General features: G+C 48.3%; 2 protein-coding genes across 2 annotated transcripts; one reads left to right on the top strand and one right to left on the bottom strand.

The window, feature by feature from the left end:
* Positions 1-218: 218 nt before the first annotated feature.
* On the bottom strand, positions 219-6,070 carry LOC135811495 (uncharacterized). Its single transcript, XM_065324733.1, has 3 exons — positions 5,731-6,070; positions 4,411-4,510; positions 219-3,650 (listed from the first exon to the last, which is right to left on the bottom strand). Exons 1-3 carry the CDS (start codon positions 6,024-6,026, stop codon positions 681-683), a joined length of 3,366 nt encoding a protein of 1,121 aa, XP_065180805.1. The 5' UTR covers positions 6,027-6,070; the 3' UTR covers positions 219-680.
* A 6,013-nt stretch (positions 6,071-12,083) lies between these two features.
* Positions 12,084-20,030, top strand: LOC135811494 (extracellular calcium-sensing receptor-like). Its single transcript, XM_065324732.1, has 3 exons — positions 12,084-12,804; positions 14,194-14,293; positions 16,218-20,030. Exons 1-3 carry the CDS (start codon positions 12,581-12,583, stop codon positions 19,083-19,085), a joined length of 3,192 nt encoding a protein of 1,063 aa, XP_065180804.1. The 5' UTR covers positions 12,084-12,580; the 3' UTR covers positions 19,086-20,030.
* Positions 20,031-21,041: the final 1,011 nt, after the last annotated feature.

The raw sequence follows: 21,041 nt of genomic DNA, 5'->3' as shown, positions 1-21,041 counted from the left end.
CCCACCCCACCACGTTAGGAAAATCTGCGCCTTCATCCTTGAGGGTAGTGGAGTTCTTAGGGCCGCGGAAAACTCAGTGCAACCACGTCTCTTCGTGAACTGTTTCGAGGGAAAATAATAAATTCAGACGTTCTGCACAGCCCACTGTCTGGTATTGGGCTTCGAAGTAGTCACACAGAAACTCTTCACGTGCACTCACTGATCCTAGATCAAGACACTTCATCCAGGACGTTATTTTCCGGTTCATGATGAAAATAATAGTCACAATACCATTAGAGGTATGCAATCTAGGATTGCTCGAGCTCAGCATTTGTGTGCATGCATCCAGAAGTCGTTTTTATAACGTTTCTACTGGTAGGTTGAAACCACAAGGTTGAATCCTATCTGAAACTCATAGCAAGCACTACACAAGCACATTGTATGTATAGGGTTATGATGCAATCATTAACTCAAGCGTGTCAACAAAATTCAATAGATTGCCAGCCATGATCAAGGGCAGCCGGTGGCCATTGGTTATAGCCGAGGTATACATCGCAAGAGGTAATTCATTCTGGCAAAGGAAATAGTATCACTAGCCACTCACATAGCCGCGGAAAATGATGATGGTGCCATAAAAGAGAGGATTTGGTACAAGCATCTAGACTTGATGATGTAATTACTGTCAGGAGGAAATCATGACATCATGCAATTGGAAGTGATGATGTCACACCATTGCTGGTGACCATCTCCTGGCTGTCGCGTATTGTATTTGGGGAAGGCGAGGCTGGTGGGGTTAGCGATGATGAAGCTTGTAGTGGCTTTAGGCGATGTCTTTGATGACAATGGCAGCCACATTCCGAAAGAACAGAGTCTGATACAGAGGATGGTGTGCGCGCAGCTGGAGAAGCCATTGGATACCCACCATTGTTACTATGGATACTGTTGCTGGTGCGGGGTGGGACGTAATTCTCCGCGAAACCAAACACGGACCAGTAAACGCGTGGGACACACAGGGTGGTCAGGACGGCAAAGTGGTACGTCGCCAGGACCAAGTTGATGACAACGGCACGCAGAGCTTCGCCCGTAGTTAGAAGACTGGGAAGGAGAGCAGCTAGCACAATCAGGCACACGCCACCAGTAGTCAAAATCAACTTTGACTCGTTATAGTCATCTGGCAAGTTCCTGGCCTGGAAGGCAAACACGGCTATTAGCAAATTGACAAGCGTGGCCAGGATCAATATGATGACGTTGCCAAGGACGGGTTCATTGCAGATATACGCTGCCGTCCGCTCATCGAGAAAGACCAATGTTGGTTGAATCGGGAAACCAGCACTAAAAGCGGCCACAATACTGACCATTATAAACGCTGCGGCGACCACCATTCCGACTTGACAACTACTATTGAGCAGTGTCCTTCGCCAGTACGCAAGCTTCGGTAGCGGCGTGTTAGCTTTGAATATCTGCTTGATGCGGTGTGTTTTGAAGAGCAGAGCAGACAACGACAACACGGTGAAAACGAATTTTGTCCACCGATGTGCATAACAGCGTACAGATGTTGAATTATCAACAAACAGGAGTGTGCCGGAGAGTGTAAAATAGCATGCAGCAGAGATGAGGATTACCGTCATGTGTGGAAGGCTGGATTTGATGATCATTGGCTCCTGGCGCTTTGCCGCAAACACGGCCAAGATCGAAAGAGACAGTAGAACTCCCAGAACGGAAAGGCTTAACAGAGCCCAGGACCAATTGTCGGACCAAGGCCACCTCCTGATGATGGGTGGGATGCATACACTGCGGTTGAAGCTGGGTACGAGCTGTCCGGAGCACGATGAGCAGCTGGGCGAGTTTTCTCGAGTACTTACTTCACCAGTTGTGCATTCTATGCATTGCCAGCAGCAAAACTGCTCTGGGTTACTGATGCGTAGGAACCTACCCCGAGGACACGGCACACTGCACACTGATAATGGAATACTGGATACTATTGTGCCTGTACTACTACGGGAGCTGTTATTGGAAAGATGCCGCAAGGCTCTACGCTGTGTCATGTTCACACACTCTCCTCCGGTTCCAAAGTCAACACAGGAGCCAGTGTACCAGTGTAACCGGCTATCATAGCCGCCGCCATCCGTCCCGTCCCAGCTACCGACACCCTCGTAGATAAGATCTGCCTGCGCTGTCGCAGCTGTATGACCGGGGCTGCGCATGACACGCAGCTCATAGAATGGATACCCACTCTGCTTGTCAGTGAAAACACGGCATCGCCGCAAGCTGCCGTCCCGCCTAGTGCACTCCAACTCCAGGTTTCGCCAGCCAGTGGTGATGCGATTAGGAGCTGCCGGGAATGGAAGAAATTCGCACGTCCCTCCTATGCATATTGGCTGCAAGGAACCAGTCTGTTGCAGTACAATACCTAGAGCATTGGCCATGAACAAAGTCACTGGGGCAACGGTAAACTGCTTTGCTGGCAATGTGAAGTTCTCGCCGCACTGCCTCATCGGCGCAGGACTTTGCTGGCTTGATGCAGTAGATGATGTACACATACAACTGCTCGGAACCTGTTCACCAGTGTGTTCAACAGTACATTCACCAAGCTTCTGCACATACTGGCGAACAAAAGTATTCCTTTCAGCCATTGCGCGAAGTGCAGAGGCGTTCCGTAGCGAGCGTTTAAAATCGTGCACAGCCCGACCTATATCTGGATAGAGCACTTCGGGCGCTGGGACGAAACCAAACGTGACGGAGTTGTAGAACGGTGAACCAACTGGAATGGTGGAGTAGTCCAAGCGATTGAACCAGTCGCTGCTTCCGATGACAATACGGCCGGTGATATTGAAACTATTGAACGCAGGTATGAATAACGACATTTGCTCCGGAGTGGCGAATATAATCACAACCCTGGCGTCAGGATTGCTGGCGATGGCCCTCGCTGCGGACAGGGAGGAGCTGTTGTCTATGGAAGATATGCGGTGCTGCACTGCATAACAGAACTTCCGGCTAGATCGAGATTTCTCCAGCAATAGGTTAAACCCATGCCCGCTATATAGATCATCGGCTCCAGCAATCAGGGATACATAAGTGGCTTCCAATTCAGTTAGCAAGTCCACTATGGCTTCCACCTGATGGTCGTCCGACGGTGACATTCGATAGAACGCTGGGTACTCATTGATGTTATCGAACGTTGGACTGGACGCCCACGCACTGATGTGCAGGACGTGTCTTGCCGACAGGACCGGCGAAATGGCAATAACCTCACGGCTGGTCAGCGGTGTGAACAAGCTAGACACTGCGGGGGCATCTGGGTCAAAGAGGACGTCGGACAGCGTCTCCCTCTCACCGGTCAGCGTATTTCTGGTCAAGTTGCGCAGTGTTTCGTTGCGCATATTGATGTTGGGATCGGTGGCAATCTCCACAAGATCATTCAGTACAGCACATACAGCCTGTCTATGGAGTTTTAAAGAGTTGCAGGACGCCAGCTGGCCACGCAACGCTGTGATGTTGAGGTTCAGGTTTGCTACCCGCTGCTGCGCTAGCTGGCCCAGGGATGCGCCCGGCACCTGGCCACGCTCAACTGATAGTATGGTTTGGGTTTGCGATGCCGCCAACAGATTGGAACTGCACGAGTCTCTCATGAAGAAAGCGTAGGTGGAAATCTCCTCTAGGACCGCAGGAAGCTACAAGACACACACAACATAATACAGGGAGCTTGTAGAGTTTCGCCAGGTCAACAGGAACTCTGAAACTAGTAATTTTGGTGAAAATCAGGATTATGTGGAGCGTAGAATTTGCACCAATCAACTCCCCACCCACAGCCACCAGCAACACCAACACCACCACCACCACTGATGCAATATCATGCCGGCTGATAATGTGAGATCAGTTGCCCTTGCTCTCCCCCCCCCCCCCTCTTTCACCAAACGTATACAGCAAAGTCTTGAACTGGGATTGCAAGTTTCAACCAGTGCATCCAAATTGCATTGCGCTAGACTCCGGCGAATGCAGCAGTCATCTAACCAAGACAGAGGCCACCGTAGAGCACTTGCATACCACCAGCGATCGGTTGGGCTGAAACACTAGTGACCCAAGAACAAAATCTGCACTACAAGACAACTTGGTTTGACTAAGATTTCATTTCAAGTTTGTTCCTGTCTTTAGCCATACCTGAAACTATGAGGAGTCAGCGCGCGGATGCTCAAGGTCAAAACACCATCATCCACCAAATTGAGCTATGTCCTGTGGCTGCTCTGCTGTATGCCACCTTCAAATTGAGTTCGGTATGGCTCTTCAGCTCATGCTGTGCGAAAAGACCGTTGCTTTTCTAGATCCTCTACATTATTAATTTTAGTAGCTTACAACATGAACTTTGACGTCCACCCCTGTTAATCTATCCACTGATGCATAGCTTGTCTCCATGGTGCCTATGTGTACACTTACATTTGCTCCACCGGTGTACAAAGTAAAGTCCATGGCAGCGGCTTGCTGAAAGGCTTCCCAATCCAGGAACTCTGAGCATACCTGCTCAGCCAGAGAATACCTACGAGTTCAGAATACAACAAAAAATCGGGGGAAGTTGAAGCTGACGTTAGGGATATCTACGAAGAAATAAGTGTGTGCATTAAATTTAGCATGTGTTCCTCGTTGGAACAACCAACTTCATGACTAATACCGCCGAAGTGGCAACTTCTAAGTTCGCATTTGTATTTATATCATTATCTCATGGCACATCATGATGACGGCCAATAAAACTGAGACAAGGGTGAAAGCCAACCACAGCAGTAAAACAGATAAAAGAATACAAATAAGAGGCAAAGAAGGCAAAGGAGGAGACAAACCAGCAGGATATACATGAAACCTATAATTGAGCAGAGATTTTAGCAACAAAATTATCCATCGACGTGCTGGTCTTGGCCTGCGTTGGTAATGTTGCCCGCATTAAATTAATACAACAACAAAGAGACTATGTAGGTTGAGTGCGGAGGCTGAGTAGTTTGCAAAAAAACCAAATTTAGGTCATTTTTAATGATGTACACGCATTTTCAGATTTCCCCGTCTGAATTCCGTACCCGGACCCTGTGCCAACTCGTCATCACTATTATGCCCTGTTTATACTCAAGGTGTAATTTTACGTAAATGCTCCTGATCACAGGTATGACAGCACTGTCTCATAAAACATGTACCAGAATTTCGTGTTAAAAAAAGTTCACGGTTCGCGTGAGACTCGGCTGGAAACCGAGTTTTCCGCATCCGTGGCAACGCCACCACCCTTCGAGGATCAAGGCGCAGATGCAGCTCGTAAAGCGGTGGGAGGTGAGTAGATCAGCTCATCAGCAAGTCTTTAAAGACCGGATGTATTCCTGTAGATGTCAGGGCTAGGCTTCAACTTAAATCAGGCTTCCATTCAAACCAGGCAGTTCTATGCACATGTATATCAGCACTATTACCAGGCGTATGCGCCGACGGTGCATCGTGAACATCAGGCTTCCACTATTACACAGGTTTCATTGAGGACAATACGATCTAACATTATCCTGTTATCAGTTTGAAAATCAGTCCTGCATGCTGTAGTCGATTATGCTTGGGGTTCACCTAGTCTTACCGAGCCAGATAGCACCGGAACATGTGTCATCAAAGATAGAATTTCAATTCGTTCGTGCAGGCCCAGGGTTGGCATGTGCCGGGAAAACTAAAATGTCCTCTTCCATACAGTTACCTCATTTACTATCGGTAGCACGTTCTCTTATTAAAGACGCTCACCTTTTGTGGAAGGAGAAGATGACACCTTCCAGTATGCTCCACTCAGTCTGAGAGGCTGCTACTGGTGTCGAGAAGATGGAGCAGATGTTGGGCAAATCATCGCCGGTGACTAGTGGGCTAGAGGCAATATCCTGGCTCTGGCCAGCACCCCACTCTGCCGAGAATGCGCCCGTAACCACTAGCAACAGCAGCAGATTCTGACAGCACCTGCCGGCAAGCATGAACTGAGATTGTGCCAGGCTAGATTCGCATGATTCAATATCGCTGTTCATTATTCGCGCATGGTGTCCAGCCATGATGGAGTTTATGCTCTACTCTGCTGCTGCTACTGCACTGGGTAGGCTCTGTACAACAGATAAGACAGAGTCAAGTGCAGCAGACTGAGGGTTGGCTGCCAATAGCACACCGTCTCTAGGAATCTCCTCTCTAGAGCGGTGCAACTAAAATTATTATTACTAGTAACTTTACTGGAAAAATCACTTTTACTCAGGTAAGTAACTAACTAATATTACTTAGTTATAACTACACAGGGGTTGTGTTTGTCAAGTCAAAACACAAAGCTGGTGTAAACAATGTCACAGTACTACGTACTACGTAACTTGTCGACATGTCAGTGTCACTGTCAGTTGCCAGTACAGTGACAGTGGTGATCGGCGAGTCAGCAAAGCCTGCCTGGACACTGTGCCTGGGGTGTACATGTATACATGTACTAGTAAGTAGTATCACACACAAGCGGAAAAACCGTCAGAGATCAAATTCCATTACACAGTGTTTCACCGTTCAAGCAACGGATCATCAGATGGATCCATCTGATGATCCGTTGCTTGAACGGTGAAACACTGTGTAATGGAATTTGATCTCTGACGGTTTTTCCGCTTGTGTGTGATGAAGCTCTGCCTCGCTTGCATTGAGCACTCTCCGCAGTTTGAGACCATTCCCTTGTGTGTACTAGTATCACAGAGTTTTTAGAAAACTCGCACGCGAGCGGACATAGTGTGGCAAATGATAATCTCTTGTTGCTGTTGGGTAAAGTCAGCGCGCACCGCCGCCGGCGAGTTTTATCCGACACTGAACAAGCACTAGTACTAAGGTGAAATACTTGAGACACAGAAATGACAGTCAATTTTTTTCTTCAGACTTTTCCCGTTTGCATCTTTCCAGTCAAAGCAGTGAACCCTGATTCCAGTGAACCGTGATTCCAGTGAACCTCGATTCCTGGGAACCGTGATTGTATGTGTGTGCGTGTGCATCTGATTTTCCAGCTAGTTAGTAAGTAACGTCGTTAGTTTGCCATGGTTTACCTGGCCAGTTTTGCGGCGGATCAACGGAAGTACCTCCCTGGCCCGACTCGGTCTGCAACGGCAATGTGAGGCTGATGGGAATCTGGGACGTTACCGGAAGACTCCGAAATACTCGAAGGGCCCATGAAGCTGCACTTCTCCGCGTCTACAAAGACTGACTTGAAGAGAGTGTACGCAACAAACTTCTCGAATGCATAAGTACTACTACTAGAGCGGTAAGAACCAATGGCGTCTCCACTATGCCAAACCTGTTAACACTACAATCATGTATCCATTAGTTTGAGGGAGTTGAAAAAGGGGAAAGGTTCAAAGCTGACAACAGTCGTCAGACGGCGCAGAGCAGGCCAGGGCTACAAGTACAAAACAAAAACCCGCCTTTACTGGCTTTAGATCTACCACAGGCTGTACATGACTTTATGTGCACGTGGACCTACAAGACTGTACGTGTATGAGGAGCACGCTGCACAAACAACAACATCAGTTTGTTGAGTGAGGGCCTAGCGTCACTACTATAATTATGTACAGTCATGTACGATCATGTAACTAGTGTACTTACATGTACTTCGTTACGACTAGAAGTATAAAGTGTCAGGGCTCTGGTAGCAACAACTGGAGTGAAGTACGCGTACTTGTCTTTAGTACTAACGTCTTTACTGAAACATGTTGACGCGGCGGCGCCTAGCGCCTATGAAAATTTTTTACCATTTTTTTAAACAGGTGGAACCGCCTCTTGTACGGGAAAAACTCAAAACAATTCATTGAAAACCAACTAACTGTTACTTAGCACGTTCTGGCCGCGGGCTAGCTGGCCGCCTTTTCCGTGAAAAAAAAAAAATAAATAAAATACAGGAAATAAAAATACCATGCCACATGGAGAAAAAAACACAATGAGAGAGTAAAACAAAACACTGTACACTTGATGACAAATATCCGTTCAGTTCCCACACAATACCGCTCCTGAGCCGGATCAGACCCTACGAACTGGCAACCCTCTCACACCAACTACATGTACATGTAAATGCACGACGTGTGGCGGGTAATTCCCTGATCTACATGATCATTGTACATGCATACAAAAGACTCAAGTAATTCAACCCAGCCATTCTGTATTTTGACTTCTTACATTGTACATGTACATGACCATGCAGGACTTGAAACTTTTCCTCGGCCTCTAAAACTGTAAAAGCTGAAAAATTCAGAAGTCAAGAAACAAAACCAGAAGTCGTGTAGAAGTTTTTGTACATGTGTATGCACCCCTCCATCTAGTAATGTGCTACATGTTTACATGACAAGATGAATGAATGACTAGTCTACAGTCATGTACATGTATGTACATTGTTAGATTGGCAGCATGAAACAAGGTGGAGGACACTAGCACTGTGTTCGGAAACACGGTTGGCAGAGCCCCTTGTTTCATGCTGTCAATCTAACAATATGCGCGATATGCGTGAACTACCGTACTGGCAATATTATGTTGCCGCAGTGAGGCCATGAAGCGTTATTTGGCACATGTTTGCCGCACGCAGGGCGTTACATGCAAAGTCGCACAGGAGCCGTTACACAGGTTTCTATATTGCCGCAGTCCTTTTTTTTGCTATTGCCGCATCACTTTTTTGCTATTGCCGCATCATTTTTTTGCTTTTGCCGCATCATTTTTTCTTTTCATCCACATTGAAGGCACAGAAATTCAGTTGCAAAACGACCTCGGGAAAAAAGAAACCATTGAGATCGCCAACCACTGAATGATGCTTGGGCCTTTTGGCGGTGCCGACGAACACGCTTTCTCGTTTGCTCACGAACTTTCTTCTGCTTCACTAAAACTTTCTTTGCACGATCAGCAGCAATCCTGTTTTTCGTCTCCTTTCTCTCCTCATCCTTTCCTTTTTCACTTTCCTTGGGCGTGATTTTCTTCACGCCGAAGGCGAATAGAGACTTCTGCATTGTCACAAGGAAACTGGTAAACACATCGCTCTTCTTCGCAAAACGACCTCGGGAAAGAAGAAACCATTGAGATCGCCAACCACTGAATGATGCGCCTTCGAGTGTCAGGACTTCCTGCTGCGTCCAGTTTTGAACTTTTCACCACGCGGTACACGTGCTTTCACAGTTTCCAGCCTTTTTTTGCAGTGCAAACTGCAATGAGAAAATCGCCGCACCCCGCCCGACGCGCGTTACGATTTAACGAAAATTTGTCGCACTAGCCTGGTCGCGCGTTACGCCGCACCCCCCTGCGTTACGCGTTACGCGGCAACATATATTGCCAGTACGGTATAACAAGGTTTATCTAATACAGTCGTCCCTCTCTAATCCAGCACTTTATAATCCAGCACCCTCGATAAACCAGCACAATTTTCAGTAGCCAAAATGTCCTCTTCATGTACATTGCAGCAGTAAATCAGATTTGTTAATCCAGCACCCTCCCTAATCCAGCAGGTTTTCCGTGGCACAAATGGTGCCGGATTATAGAGGGACCACTGTACTAGTTTTGAACTAGTATTGGGTTATATAATACCATGTAACCCAATGTACAATGTCATTATACATCCGATGATTGGGGGCGAACGCAACAATGCTCTGACTCTGAGTCTCAATATGGACTACTAGTATAGAGGCACAGCAGGATTTCGATTGGAAACTGCAGTCATGCCACGGTGCATATTTGTACTAGTACCGTACTTCTTCTTCTACTTCTTCTTCGGTATCTACAAGTCATAATAAAATATGAAAATGACTGTGAGAGTACAGTGTACATGTAGTAGAAACTTAGACCAGTTTCTCCAGTTGCAAGAACTGGATAGCTTCAGATGGTTGTGTGAGAATTGCCTCCCTGATTGACGTGAAGGTACATGTACATAGACGTGTACTGCGGGGTAGCTGCTCGACTGCTGTGTCCATGGTGTCTGGCAGGGCAAGCTAGCAGATAGGGACCGGCGGATTCTGCTCGAAAAGCAGTGAAATTGGCAGAACCATACAAACCTTTTGGCCGGCAATTCCTCGAATTCTGCTCCATTTTTTTATCCACATACCAAACATGCATGAAGCTTACCAGACAAAGTACCGAATTCTGCCAATTTTTCTGCTGGCAGAATCCGCGGGACCCTACTAGCAGGAGGTGGGCAAGCATCATCAACTGTTCGTGTTCCAGGACAGTGAGCGCAATCGGGTGAAGGTGCGGCCTCAATCTGTAAGTACATGTACTTGTTCAGCAGGCTGCAGTGGCCAGTGAGGAGCTGATTGAGGATGGTGGTCTCATGCCGGGGCGGAATGCTGCGGAATTATTATTTGCTGGTGTTGAGCAATGGCCGGGGGTATGCGGTTGCAGAGTAATGCAGACCGAATTGAAGCCTTGGCAGCTTGGATAGGTAGCTGAACCTGGCCATGGCCTGTACTAGTACAATGTAATTGTTAGATTGACAGCATGAAACAAGGTTTCCCGTATGTCACATGACTGTCGCCTTGGAGTCGACCAATGACAGATCAAATTACGCGGGCTGGAAAGCGCGATCCTGCCTGAAGAATGGTGATCGAACTAGTTCCACTGCCCGTCGTCAAGTGACGACGGGCAGTGGACGGAATCCACTGCCCGTCGTCACTTGACGACGGGCAGCGGACAGAATCCACTCATGAGTCTACCATTTCAATGACAAGCTTCTGTGGTCTGAAAGTACATGCAAAAGTCGTGTACTGTAGTCCGTGTCCGGTTGTCGAAGTCACTCTCACTCAGCTCACACTGACACAGCCTCATCCAGAGCTCGAGTCAAGTCACAGAATGGTTCATGTAAACTCAAACGTCAAAGATTGTGAGTGATCTCCTTGGCTTGGGTGCATTATGGGAAACACGTTCCAGTCACTCATACTCGGTCAGTACCGCTGCTCATCCAGCCCTTGCCGCTATCGCGGCGCGGGCTGGATTCCGCGGTACTGCCCTCATACTCGTGCAGGAACCTGTACTTATCTAATACTAGTTTACCAGTTTTGGATAATATAATAGTACAATGACGTAGTAGGCCGGGAAGAGCTAGCGGTTCAGCGGTAACAATCTCTGTCAGGTCAGCTCTGAAAGCAACACAATCATCGATTCATTACTTCGGCAGGGAGCCATACTAGCCAAAGGCATTACATAGGAAGTACTAGTCTGTAGACCTCCAGGGTGAAGCTAGCTGGTGTGGGTGTCGTGCGACAAGGCAACAACGCTGTCCATTCGTCTCCACCAAAATATTAAGTACCTTTATTAGTCACCCCTACAAAGCCTCAAAGGACTGAGGACTGTCATCGCTTTCATGTGGAAGTGATGACAGTCATGCAGAGTGCTGCCGAGTAAAACCCGCCACGAGTTGGATGCGGAATGAGATCAGTACTACATGTACTAGTACTCTACAGCTCGGAACTTCCTATTTTTACGTGAACGAGTTCAGAGGTGCACAAAACACGGTAGCTAGCTAGGCAGTAGGCACTAGACACTGGCATTCTGGAAGTGGAAACAACCAAAGGTCCTCTTTTATCCGGATCCCTCGCCATCCGGAAGAAAATTGCTGGTTACCGATTTACAGCATTTGCCATGCATACACACAGTATGGGTGTTCGATTATCCGGTTCTCTCGCCTATCCGGATATTTTTGTGGAAAATGGATGTGTGCGGTTATGCGAGGTCCGAATGTAGTACTACATGTAGTAGTAGTAGTACAGCTGTAGTGGAGTAGTTTTAAAAATTAATGATCATTGAGCAAGCTCCACATTACAATGACTACCGGTATATACCTCGAGATCCACACTTGTAGGCAGCCGCCCGCAGGACTTGTTGCCCTTGCACTCGTACTCGTCAGGTCACGAGTTTCGAAACAAGGACGTATGGAACACTCCACTTGAGTCTTGAATCAGTTCTCCCCTGCGGCGACACTCAGCACACTCCGTTCTTGCCACCTACATACTGTAACCTAGGCTAGAGTCATCTGCATCTAAAAAAGAATAGAATGATTGAAATGGAGTACATGTAGCGGACAAACGCCTGAGTCACGGATTATCAGAACCAAAAACACACCGGTACGGTACCCTTTTTTTCTTCCGACTTTCGTGTCTACTTCTAGTCTACTACAGTTCTACAGTACTTCTGGGCTGCTAAGGCTAGGCTCTTGCTCTCACTTGTTCGCAGATGATAATAATTATTATTCTGTTGCTATCATCACGTCGCCTGCGGTGCGAGCGTGTTTCAGGCGACAGTCTACCGTATACCTGATCTGTGCCTGATCCACAGCCAGCAAACCCATTGCCAGATTGCAGGATGACGAATTATTTGAAACTAGAAAGGAAGCTTGAACGCTACAAGTGACTTCGAAAAACATGATTTGCTGGTATTCAGCGCTACGATTGTAGTGTTCCAACAGTTTGTGATGGACGTGCACCCGTACTAACGTCGCGTGGTTTTCGAGAGGCATTTCTTTGCAGTCTTTGCCATAGCCCATCTACATCGATCTAGGCCCTGGCCTAGCAGGGGTCGGACAAACGTGTCAGCTGGAGGAATTTCCGGTGGAAACTCTGGACAGGTGGACAGGATGAAGTGGCCAACGGGCGTGTCTGGAACGGTCGCTTTGGTACTTTATGGTGTAGTACATGTGTTGGTGCTGAGATCGTGTGGACAAATACTCAACCTCGATCATCCGCTGCTTTCCGGGGAGGACACACCAATGATATGTTCGGCTTTCTTCAACAACGGGGATCCCGACGATGACAAGACGTACAGCATGTTGGAAGCAGCCATCCTGCCTTTCCATAGCAGGTAAATAGCATGCAGTCATTGCTACAGACTACAGTGCTCCACTCAGCCTCCAGTCGCGCCACTCGAGTGTGAGCCTTGCATCATTTCCCGGCCACAGGTCTAGGGCTGCGCAACGTCCGGCGCGTGCTTGAGTGACCGACTGGATCTCATTGAGCCGTACTGTACAGTGAAACTGGTCTAAGACGACCGCTCAAGGGACCTTGAAAACGTGGTCTCTGTTACCAGGTTGTCTCCTTATCCAGGGTCATTTGACTGGAAATAGCATCCCTTGATCCTGGTTTCAGTGGTCTTCTTGGACAGGTGGTCTCCTTGACAGGTTTTACTGTGTGTACAGGCAAATGCACCGTTTTACTAAATCGAAAAAAAATGTCTGGTTTGAGTACGATTGTAGTGTTCCCAATACTTAGTACATCATCATGTGGAGAGCACATATTACCGGTATGTTCTTTTCACATACTGCATGCAGTTATTTGCACACTGTACGTGTATATGAGAAGTGCCAACCCGGATCCAGGGTTCTTGCAGGAGCGACACTGCAGGGCACTGCGCCCTCCTTCACTTTCGACTTCTGAACGGATTTCAATGTCCGCTACAGTATATTCATCACTTACCTCTGAAAGATGCTCATAACGGGTTCCAGTGGCCCGTGAATAAATACATGCAATAGAAGTTGGTCGGTTGCTTACTGGTATACAGTCCATTCAGAAAAAGATGGACGTCTAGCTTTTGGCCATAAATGGGTCAAACTTTGAATGTTTTTCTGCAATCCCCTATGGAATCCTCTTCCAATTATGTTTCTGCAGTTTTTTTGTCCAAAAAGCAAGCCATAACAAGAATAGGATTTCGGCCAGGTTTTGCCCCAAAAGCACTGAATTGGGAAAAACCATAAAAATCCAGGTTGTTTGACCCCGCCTGCAACAGTGCATTGTGCGGTTCGAACCCCAGTTCAGGTACCCTTTTGGACCCTTTTTCAAATTTCAAATTTCGCAGCACTGCTCTGTGTACGATGAAATCACGAAAATCGCCAAATACGGGAGCTCGCCAGAGCCAGGGCCCATCTTTTTATGGACTGTAGGTGAAATTCGCGGACAAAATGGCTGTAAAACTCACACACAAACATTTGGGTCCGAAGACCCCACTTCACTTTTGTTCTGGCTATAACCCTGCCGACAAAACACTGCCTCACGTTCAGGTGCACCTCTCTGTGATCCATACCACTACATAAGATTGATCTTTAATGGAATTGCACAAGCTCTCTGTAATCCACACCACGGGACATAAGATTGATTCCAAAAGAGATTGTGGCACTGCCTGTGGCTATGGATCCTGAGGCCGACTTGTGTGTGTGTGTGTGTGTGTGTGTGTTTATTGTGCGACTGTTGATGTTAGCTTCTCTTTAGGCAACATGAGCTGTTCTGGATTTCTAGGATGGGAAGCATACCAACTTGCTACTGCACTGGAGTATGGCTTGACCTTTGGAGCAGAAGACGTAAGCTTTTACATGAATATATACATTGGTATTTCCATTCTGGCCACTGTGAGCCAACATGTGTGTGTGGGTGTTAACCCTTTCCGTGCTAATGACGTCTATAGACGTCATGCGCACTGTACGCCAAACGACTAATGACGTCTAGACGTCATGAGATTTGCGCAGTATATCGCTGTGCATAGATCAGTGTACAAACTTTCGTAACTCTGTCAAAAATCAGTCTATCGCGACAATCGATACACCGTTGGAAAGGTATTGAGCTCAGCTTTCCAGCAATATAAAGTTAGTTCTTCACGATAGGAGAAAGATTGACGGAGCGGCGACGGTGTGAACACAAAATTCACGGCACTGAGCGATCGTGAGTTTTTTTTGTTCGGGCGTTCGCAGTTTTCTGTTGCGTGCCAGGGGATTTCCCTTTAGTGCAGCGCATGCGTAATGGACACCAGCAAAAGCACGTGGATCTCAGCTTTGCAGCGCAGTTTGAATAGTGAAAATCGGCTGACCTGGAACAAGAAACCGAAAAAGAATGTGAGATCGAGTTGCTGTGCCTTTCCGAGGCATCGTGAAGTAGTTTCAACAGGACATAGAAGTTGCACCGCCATGCATATTGAGTTGAGTGCTACTAGGATGGATTCGCTTGGTCCTGATCTTTCCAACAAGCCCATGATGATGAAAATCCATCCAGGCAAACTGAACTGAGAGAAAAATTCGTTCGGACATGTGAGCGAAAACGACACCAGGAGAGTCAGTGCGCTGGAAAGTCAGTTTGCTGGAGTAAAAGGGGCCAGCACGGAAAGGGTTAAGTTTGATCAGTTACCCTTACCCCCTTCCCCCTTTTCAGCATGCACCCTTAGCCTAATCCAGTAAAACCTGTAACTAAAGACCACCGTGACTAGCAACCAGCCTGGTACTACAGACCACTTTGCCAGGCACGGATGGTCTCACATTCATCTATGGCTGTGCGGTGCAAATCTAAACTAAGGACCACCTGCCACTAAAGACCGCGTTCTCTGGCCCCAAGGGGTAGTCGTTAGTCACAGGTTTTACTGTATATTGTGTATGTACCGTGTTTCCCCGAATGTAAGTCGCCCTTTTTGCACTAAACTTCAAAGGCAAAGAAGGGCGTGCGACTTATGATCGAGTGTGACTTCCTACTTTAATGTCAATGTAACGTTAATGAAACAACTGATCTCAGACCTGAAAATAGGCTGCGCCTTATAATCGAGGAAACACGATACTTGCTTTGGGGGCTCAGGGAAGAATTATGACTATTATTATGGAGCTGAAATAATGCTGTTTTGCATTTGCTTTGTTTGATTTCGAGGACAGTAGAATGGCATTAGAGATTACTATGTGTCCTGTGTGGTTAGAGATTACTTTCGGTCCTGCCACTCCTGTGTGACAATAGTCATGGTTAGCATTTCACCGTTCACGCTAAATCCAACGGTACTCGTACCCAAAACACAATATACTGTCCATTTGGTATCGCTTCGACTATCGAAAGCTCTGTTTAGCGGGAAAACGAAACGGTAAGATTCCAACTAGGGTTACGTCGATCGTTGCGTCAGAAACCGAAAGGCTAACCATGTCCTGAAAACACACAAAAGACGGTCCAGGCCGACGGTCGAAGTTAGCGTGAACGGTAAAATGCTAACCATGTCTAACGTGTCTAATGCCTCAAGCACAGTGTTGCTCAATGAAATCCAGTCACGTCACTCAAGTACGCGCCGGGCGTTGTGCAGCCCTAGATCTACGAACACTGGACGGCGAAATGATGCAAGGCGCAAGCTTGAGTGACGCAACTGGATTTCATTGAGCAGCACTCTACATGTTCAGAGGGTTGTACCAGGATACACGTGCAAAAGATTGCATCCAGGAGAATGCCCTCATGTGATGCGTATACTCGTCTGTGCTTTATCTGCAGCTTGCGGCCGACCTGAAAGTGTTCTCTGACGTGGCGTTTGTCATCCGCGACTCGTGCTCCTCGAATCTTCTAGCTGCGGCCCAGGTGCAGAACGTGCTGTCGGTACAGCGCGGTGATCTGCCAGCTGTGGCTGAATACGGAGATGGCAATGTGCTAATACGCGACTTGGACTTGAACATCACTCTGCTGGACCACGACGTCAGGGCATGTGACCAGGGCACGGCTGGATCCATATTCGGTTGCCATGCACTCGCTGAGCTGCTGGAAATCGCAACGGACGCGGATTTGGACTCGCGCAATGAGACCCTACTGGATCTCGGCCGATACGTCAGCAATGGCGATCCAGTGCCGCCAAATTTGGCATTCACCGCAAAGGATAACGCCAGACCGGCTTCAAACAGTTTGTTCATTCCAATGGCTAGTCAGGAAGCCATCGCCATTTCTCCTCTGCTGTCTGCCAGGACCATCATACACATCAGTGCGTGGGCTTCAAGCCCGATATTTAACAACAACAACGAGTATCCGTACTTCTTTCGAATGACACCATCTGATGATCACCAGGTGGAGGCCATTGTGGACCTCATCACGGAGCTGGGAGCAACGTACGTGGCACTGATTGCTGGAGCTGACCAGCTCTATAGCGGGCAAGGCTACAACCTGATCCGTGATCGGTCGCGTCGTGACGGTAAATTCTGCTTTGCCGTGCAGCAGCGCATCTCCGCTGAGGACCCAGAGTCTCTGGAGGAAGCGGCTGTGGCAATACGAAACAGTCCGAACGCAAGGGTCGTCATCATCTTCGCCACGCCCAGACAAATGACGGCATTCATACCAGTCTACAATCAGCACAACATTACGGATCGCATCATCATCGGCAGTAGTGACTGGTTTACACGACTGGATTACGCCAGCACTGTTCCAACCAGCTCCGCGTTCTACAAAACAACCGTTCTGGGATTCGTACCGACTCCCGAGCGCATATTCCTGGACGCTTACCTTCTGACAGCTGGCTATTCCTTTGGGCTAAAGCAAGAATACTTTGGCCGACAGACGGCGAAGGGTAGTCCATATGCCAGGACGTACTTGGAGAGAGTCGGCAACTGCTCGATATCCAGCAGAGTTGTTCAGTCCTGCCAAGCGGCTTTCTTCAAGTCCAGCCAGCAGTACCCGGACTGTGACGCCGACTTCCCCGTCCCGGACTTCGAGCTAACAATTGCTTCCGTCACTCTGTTCATGGTGCGTACGCTGCTTAGCGTCACGCTCGCCTCCTCCTCCATTCAGCCGTACTGCCGTGATGGGCAGTGCACGCTGCTCACAAACCCGGTCAACGCCCTGGAAATTCTCAGAACGTACCGCGAGCTGACGCTGCCCTGCTCCATACGCGGTGTGAATAGAACGTGCGAGGTTTTCACCGTGGGCCAGAGTGGATTCCCGTACTTTGAGCTGCAGGCGCTGCGAGTGACAACAACTGCTAACGATGATGGTCGTCAGCGGCTGTCTCGAGTAGGCGTTGGTGACTGGTTCACTGAGGGAGGTGAAACGTATGACACGAGGTTACAATGGTACACACATAGCTGTGTTGATTTTGGTGACGCGGAGCAGGGCTGTGTGAACATGACGGCTCGCAGGCAGGAGATGGCAGCGTTGGGAGAGAACAACGGAACATCGCCGCCAGACAACCGACAGCCTGCAGTTCCGTCATCGATATGCAGTGAGCCCTGCAGGCCAGGGTACTTCTTGCGGCAGACCAGCTTGCAGCAGTTCTGTTGCTGGACGTGTATTCGTTGCAGCACGGGTCACTTTAGCGAGGAGGTGAACTCCCTGGAGTGTGACAGGTGCGACGTTGGACTTGTCACCAATGTCAATCGCACACAGTGTATTGAGCCGATCATCGTACGCTGGCCCTGGCCCAGCTACTGGTCATGGATTGTCATTGCACTGTGTCTGTTTGGCGCGGCTCTCACTGCTGTCGTTCTGGTCTTCTTCATTAGACACCGGCGGGAACCGATGATCCTGCGTTCCAATATCGTGCACATGACGTTCGTACTGGGCTCGGCCATTTGCACTTTTCTGATCAACATAGTGCTTCTGTATGTACCGAGGTCTACGATTGGTCATTGCCACATTCACAACATGCTCTTTCTGCTGTTCACTGCCGCATCGATCAGTGCGCTGATCTTGAAAACCAACCGTCTCGGCACCATATTCAGCTCCATGCAGGTGATGGACGGCAGGCGAGGTGGCGGACTTCGCCGCAAACTGCTCAGCAACGAGGGCCAGGTGTTTCTCATACTGTTCTTCACGTTCCTCTTCTGCATTCTGTACTATGCTCTGCGGGAAGCACTTCCGGCAGCACCGCAGCTTGTGTTTGTTGACGAGCAGCACGCTGGGTATTCATGCCGGGACAATGCCATCGCCAATGGTGTGCTCCTGGGTTGCTTTGTGGCAGTGAACATACTTGCCTTCTATCTTGCCTTTCAAACACGCAGCCTTCCCGACGACTACAACGACTCCAAGCTCATCATGGTCACCAGCAGTATCTGTACCATCGTTCTGCTAGCATTCCTGCCGGCTTTGCTGAACACCGAGCTGGATCTCCGAATGGTGGTCATCAGTCTGGTGATCATGGCATATCACTACGCCGCTGTTATCACACTGTGTTTGCCACGCGTCTACTGGACCCAGTTTGGATTCACGGAGAACTACAAGCGCCCAGCGACCAGCAGCAATGATTCCACTACGAAGAGCAATGGCCGGCCATCTCTCGCATCGCAACAAGTTGCTACGCCCACACTCAGTAATCGCCACGCACTTGTCTCCATGCAGTCGCTCCACTCTACAACTGGTCCGCATTCCGTGAAGGTACGCTAGCCATGGATAAGAGTATAGAGGAGGACGGCGCAGTGAACGGTACCTCTGAGCAATACACACATTACAAAAGCATGAGTGCGTCACAAGATTCCATGTGCACTGCAGATTAGTGGACAGTACTGTCGTGGACATGGACGTCCGGTCGAATGACCGGGGCTGGCGCCCACAGTGCGTACAGAACGTTGCATGCAACGTACATACACATGTTGATCGCATGTTGACCGCATGCGCACTCACAGCTGTATGGCCAGCGCCCTCGGGCCGCTTGACCTGAGACCGGTTTTCCATGTCCATGCCAGTAGTGTAGTTTGTATGACTGTGCTCGTTGACCGGCCGACTGTGGACTTGTAAAGCGCTGGCATGCGGTGGATCAATAACAGCGTTATATTCATTATTCAACACAAGATATTGATTTTTTGTTTGATTTGCAATCTGGTGGTTCTCTGAGCATGTTGAAAGAATTCCTGTGTACTTGAGCCGGCAGCGAACATCGGTCAACTGTCTACCTTGCTTTTACCTGTCTAGAGATTGTTGTTATCAAGAGTTGATGAGCTAGTCCATGTGTGAAACGATATCCATCACTCAGATGGATGGATTCTGTATTCTCTTTATTGTCTAGTCTAGCAGCGCAGATATATTATCGGCATTATCCTGAGAGCATCCTGCTCCTGTATCCGATCGGAAATTAATGCACAGAAATGCCTGGCCCTGAAGAACGCAGGGGGTCCAGGGGAGCAGAGTCACAGATTATCCTACTGTAAAACATGTATATAATAATTATAACGAGGAAGTAAATGTAACGTTTTAACGGATGACATTTCTTCGTTATGATAAGATCCGTTGAGGCCGTACTGCTTCATATATGTTGTGCGTGGGTATGCCGGAATACTGCAAGATCGTTAACAATTCTTCTCGTTAACCTATGAATTTTGGACAACCGTTAAATTTGCGACTCGTTATACAAGTAATAACATGTCTTACAGCATTTACACTGTCCATGTTCCGCAGTCTATGTGTGGCTCACAGTGCTGCTCGATGGAACCTCAAATGAATCGGGTTTGCGCTGCTTGTACGCGTGAATATTCCAATGTTGCGCTGCACCCGGCATGTACTGCAGCGGACACTGATATCCATTGAGAAGTGAAGCGCCCACTGGCACTGGGCGTTGGCCTTCCAGCCGCGAGCACGGCTGGTCCATTTTTACAGTGTGCGTGACGTGAACTACACTGTACAGAGTCTTTGCATGTACACGCTAAAAGCAGCAAGGGGGCCGGCCCCAATCGGATTTCAATGTCCTCGACGGTACTCGACTCGCGTGATCGTGGGTTTCTTTGAGAATCACTGTGGATTACACTGTGATTCAAGTTACCATTGTTGCTCCGGAAGAAAATACTGTATACAAGAGAATAGTGCAGCTGATGCTGGTTTCCAAGGGCGCTGGCGGCCATATCACATTCTGTAACCATGTACATTATACTTGTAAAAACGTTAAATCATTCGGCACAGATCATCCTGCACTTCAACAAAATCGTGAAAAGCTGCATGCTTTCTGGCCAGGGATCGAAATCAAACCGGCCCTTATCTGACACCGATTTCCCAGTGCACCAGATATTATTGCATGCCGGAGGTTCTGCGGCGCCCAAGAATTATCAGTTCTATTACATGCAGCAGGAGCATTGCAACCGCAATGCCATAGTTGAACATAATACCAGCAGACACCACTGCCTATCACATTGAGCAGGACGCACTGCCCACCGTACCTGTAGCGCTTCAAGTCCATTGCGGAAGTGCACCACAAAGGAGCGCACAGTAATCTGGAGACATTCCCCTCACCTCACCGACTGTACCGCAGGAATGGAAGGTATCGAGAAAAGACAAGCCGAGAGCAGATATTGGGTTACTAGTTACTTACCACTGTAGTAAAGTGGAGATATTCCACAGAAGCTTTCGCGTTGG

This window comes from Sycon ciliatum, chromosome 3 (genome assembly GCF_964019385.1).
Source record: "Sycon ciliatum chromosome 3, ocSycCili1.1, whole genome shotgun sequence".
In the NCBI taxonomy this organism is placed as follows: Eukaryota; Metazoa; Porifera; class Calcarea; order Leucosolenida; family Sycettidae; genus Sycon; species Sycon ciliatum.
Note: the sequence above shows the minus strand (reverse complement) of the source record. Positions and strands in the feature narration are given on the sequence as shown.

Excerpts from the sequence above, each read along its gene's own strand:
- LOC135811495 (XM_065324733.1), bottom strand. The coding sequence starts at position 6,026 with ATGGCTGGACACCATGCGCGAATAATGAACAGCGATATTGAATCATGC. Across the intron at positions 4,511-5,730 it reads ATCTTCTCCTTCCACAAAAG|GTATTCTCTGGCTGAGCAGG; the intron begins GTGAGCGTCTTT and ends CTGAACTCGTAG. Across the intron at positions 3,651-4,410 it reads TGTACACCGGTGGAGCAAAT|CTTCCTGCGGTCCTAGAGGA; the intron begins GTAAGTGTACAC and ends TGTGTCTTGTAG.
- LOC135811494 (XM_065324732.1), top strand. The coding sequence starts at position 12,581 with ATGAAGTGGCCAACGGGCGTGTCTGGAACGGTCGCTTTGGTACTTTAT. Across the intron at positions 12,805-14,193 it reads ATCCTGCCTTTCCATAGCAG|CTTCTCTTTAGGCAACATGA; the intron begins GTAAATAGCATG and ends TGTTGATGTTAG. Across the intron at positions 14,294-16,217 it reads TGACCTTTGGAGCAGAAGAC|CTTGCGGCCGACCTGAAAGT; the intron begins GTAAGCTTTTAC and ends CTTTATCTGCAG.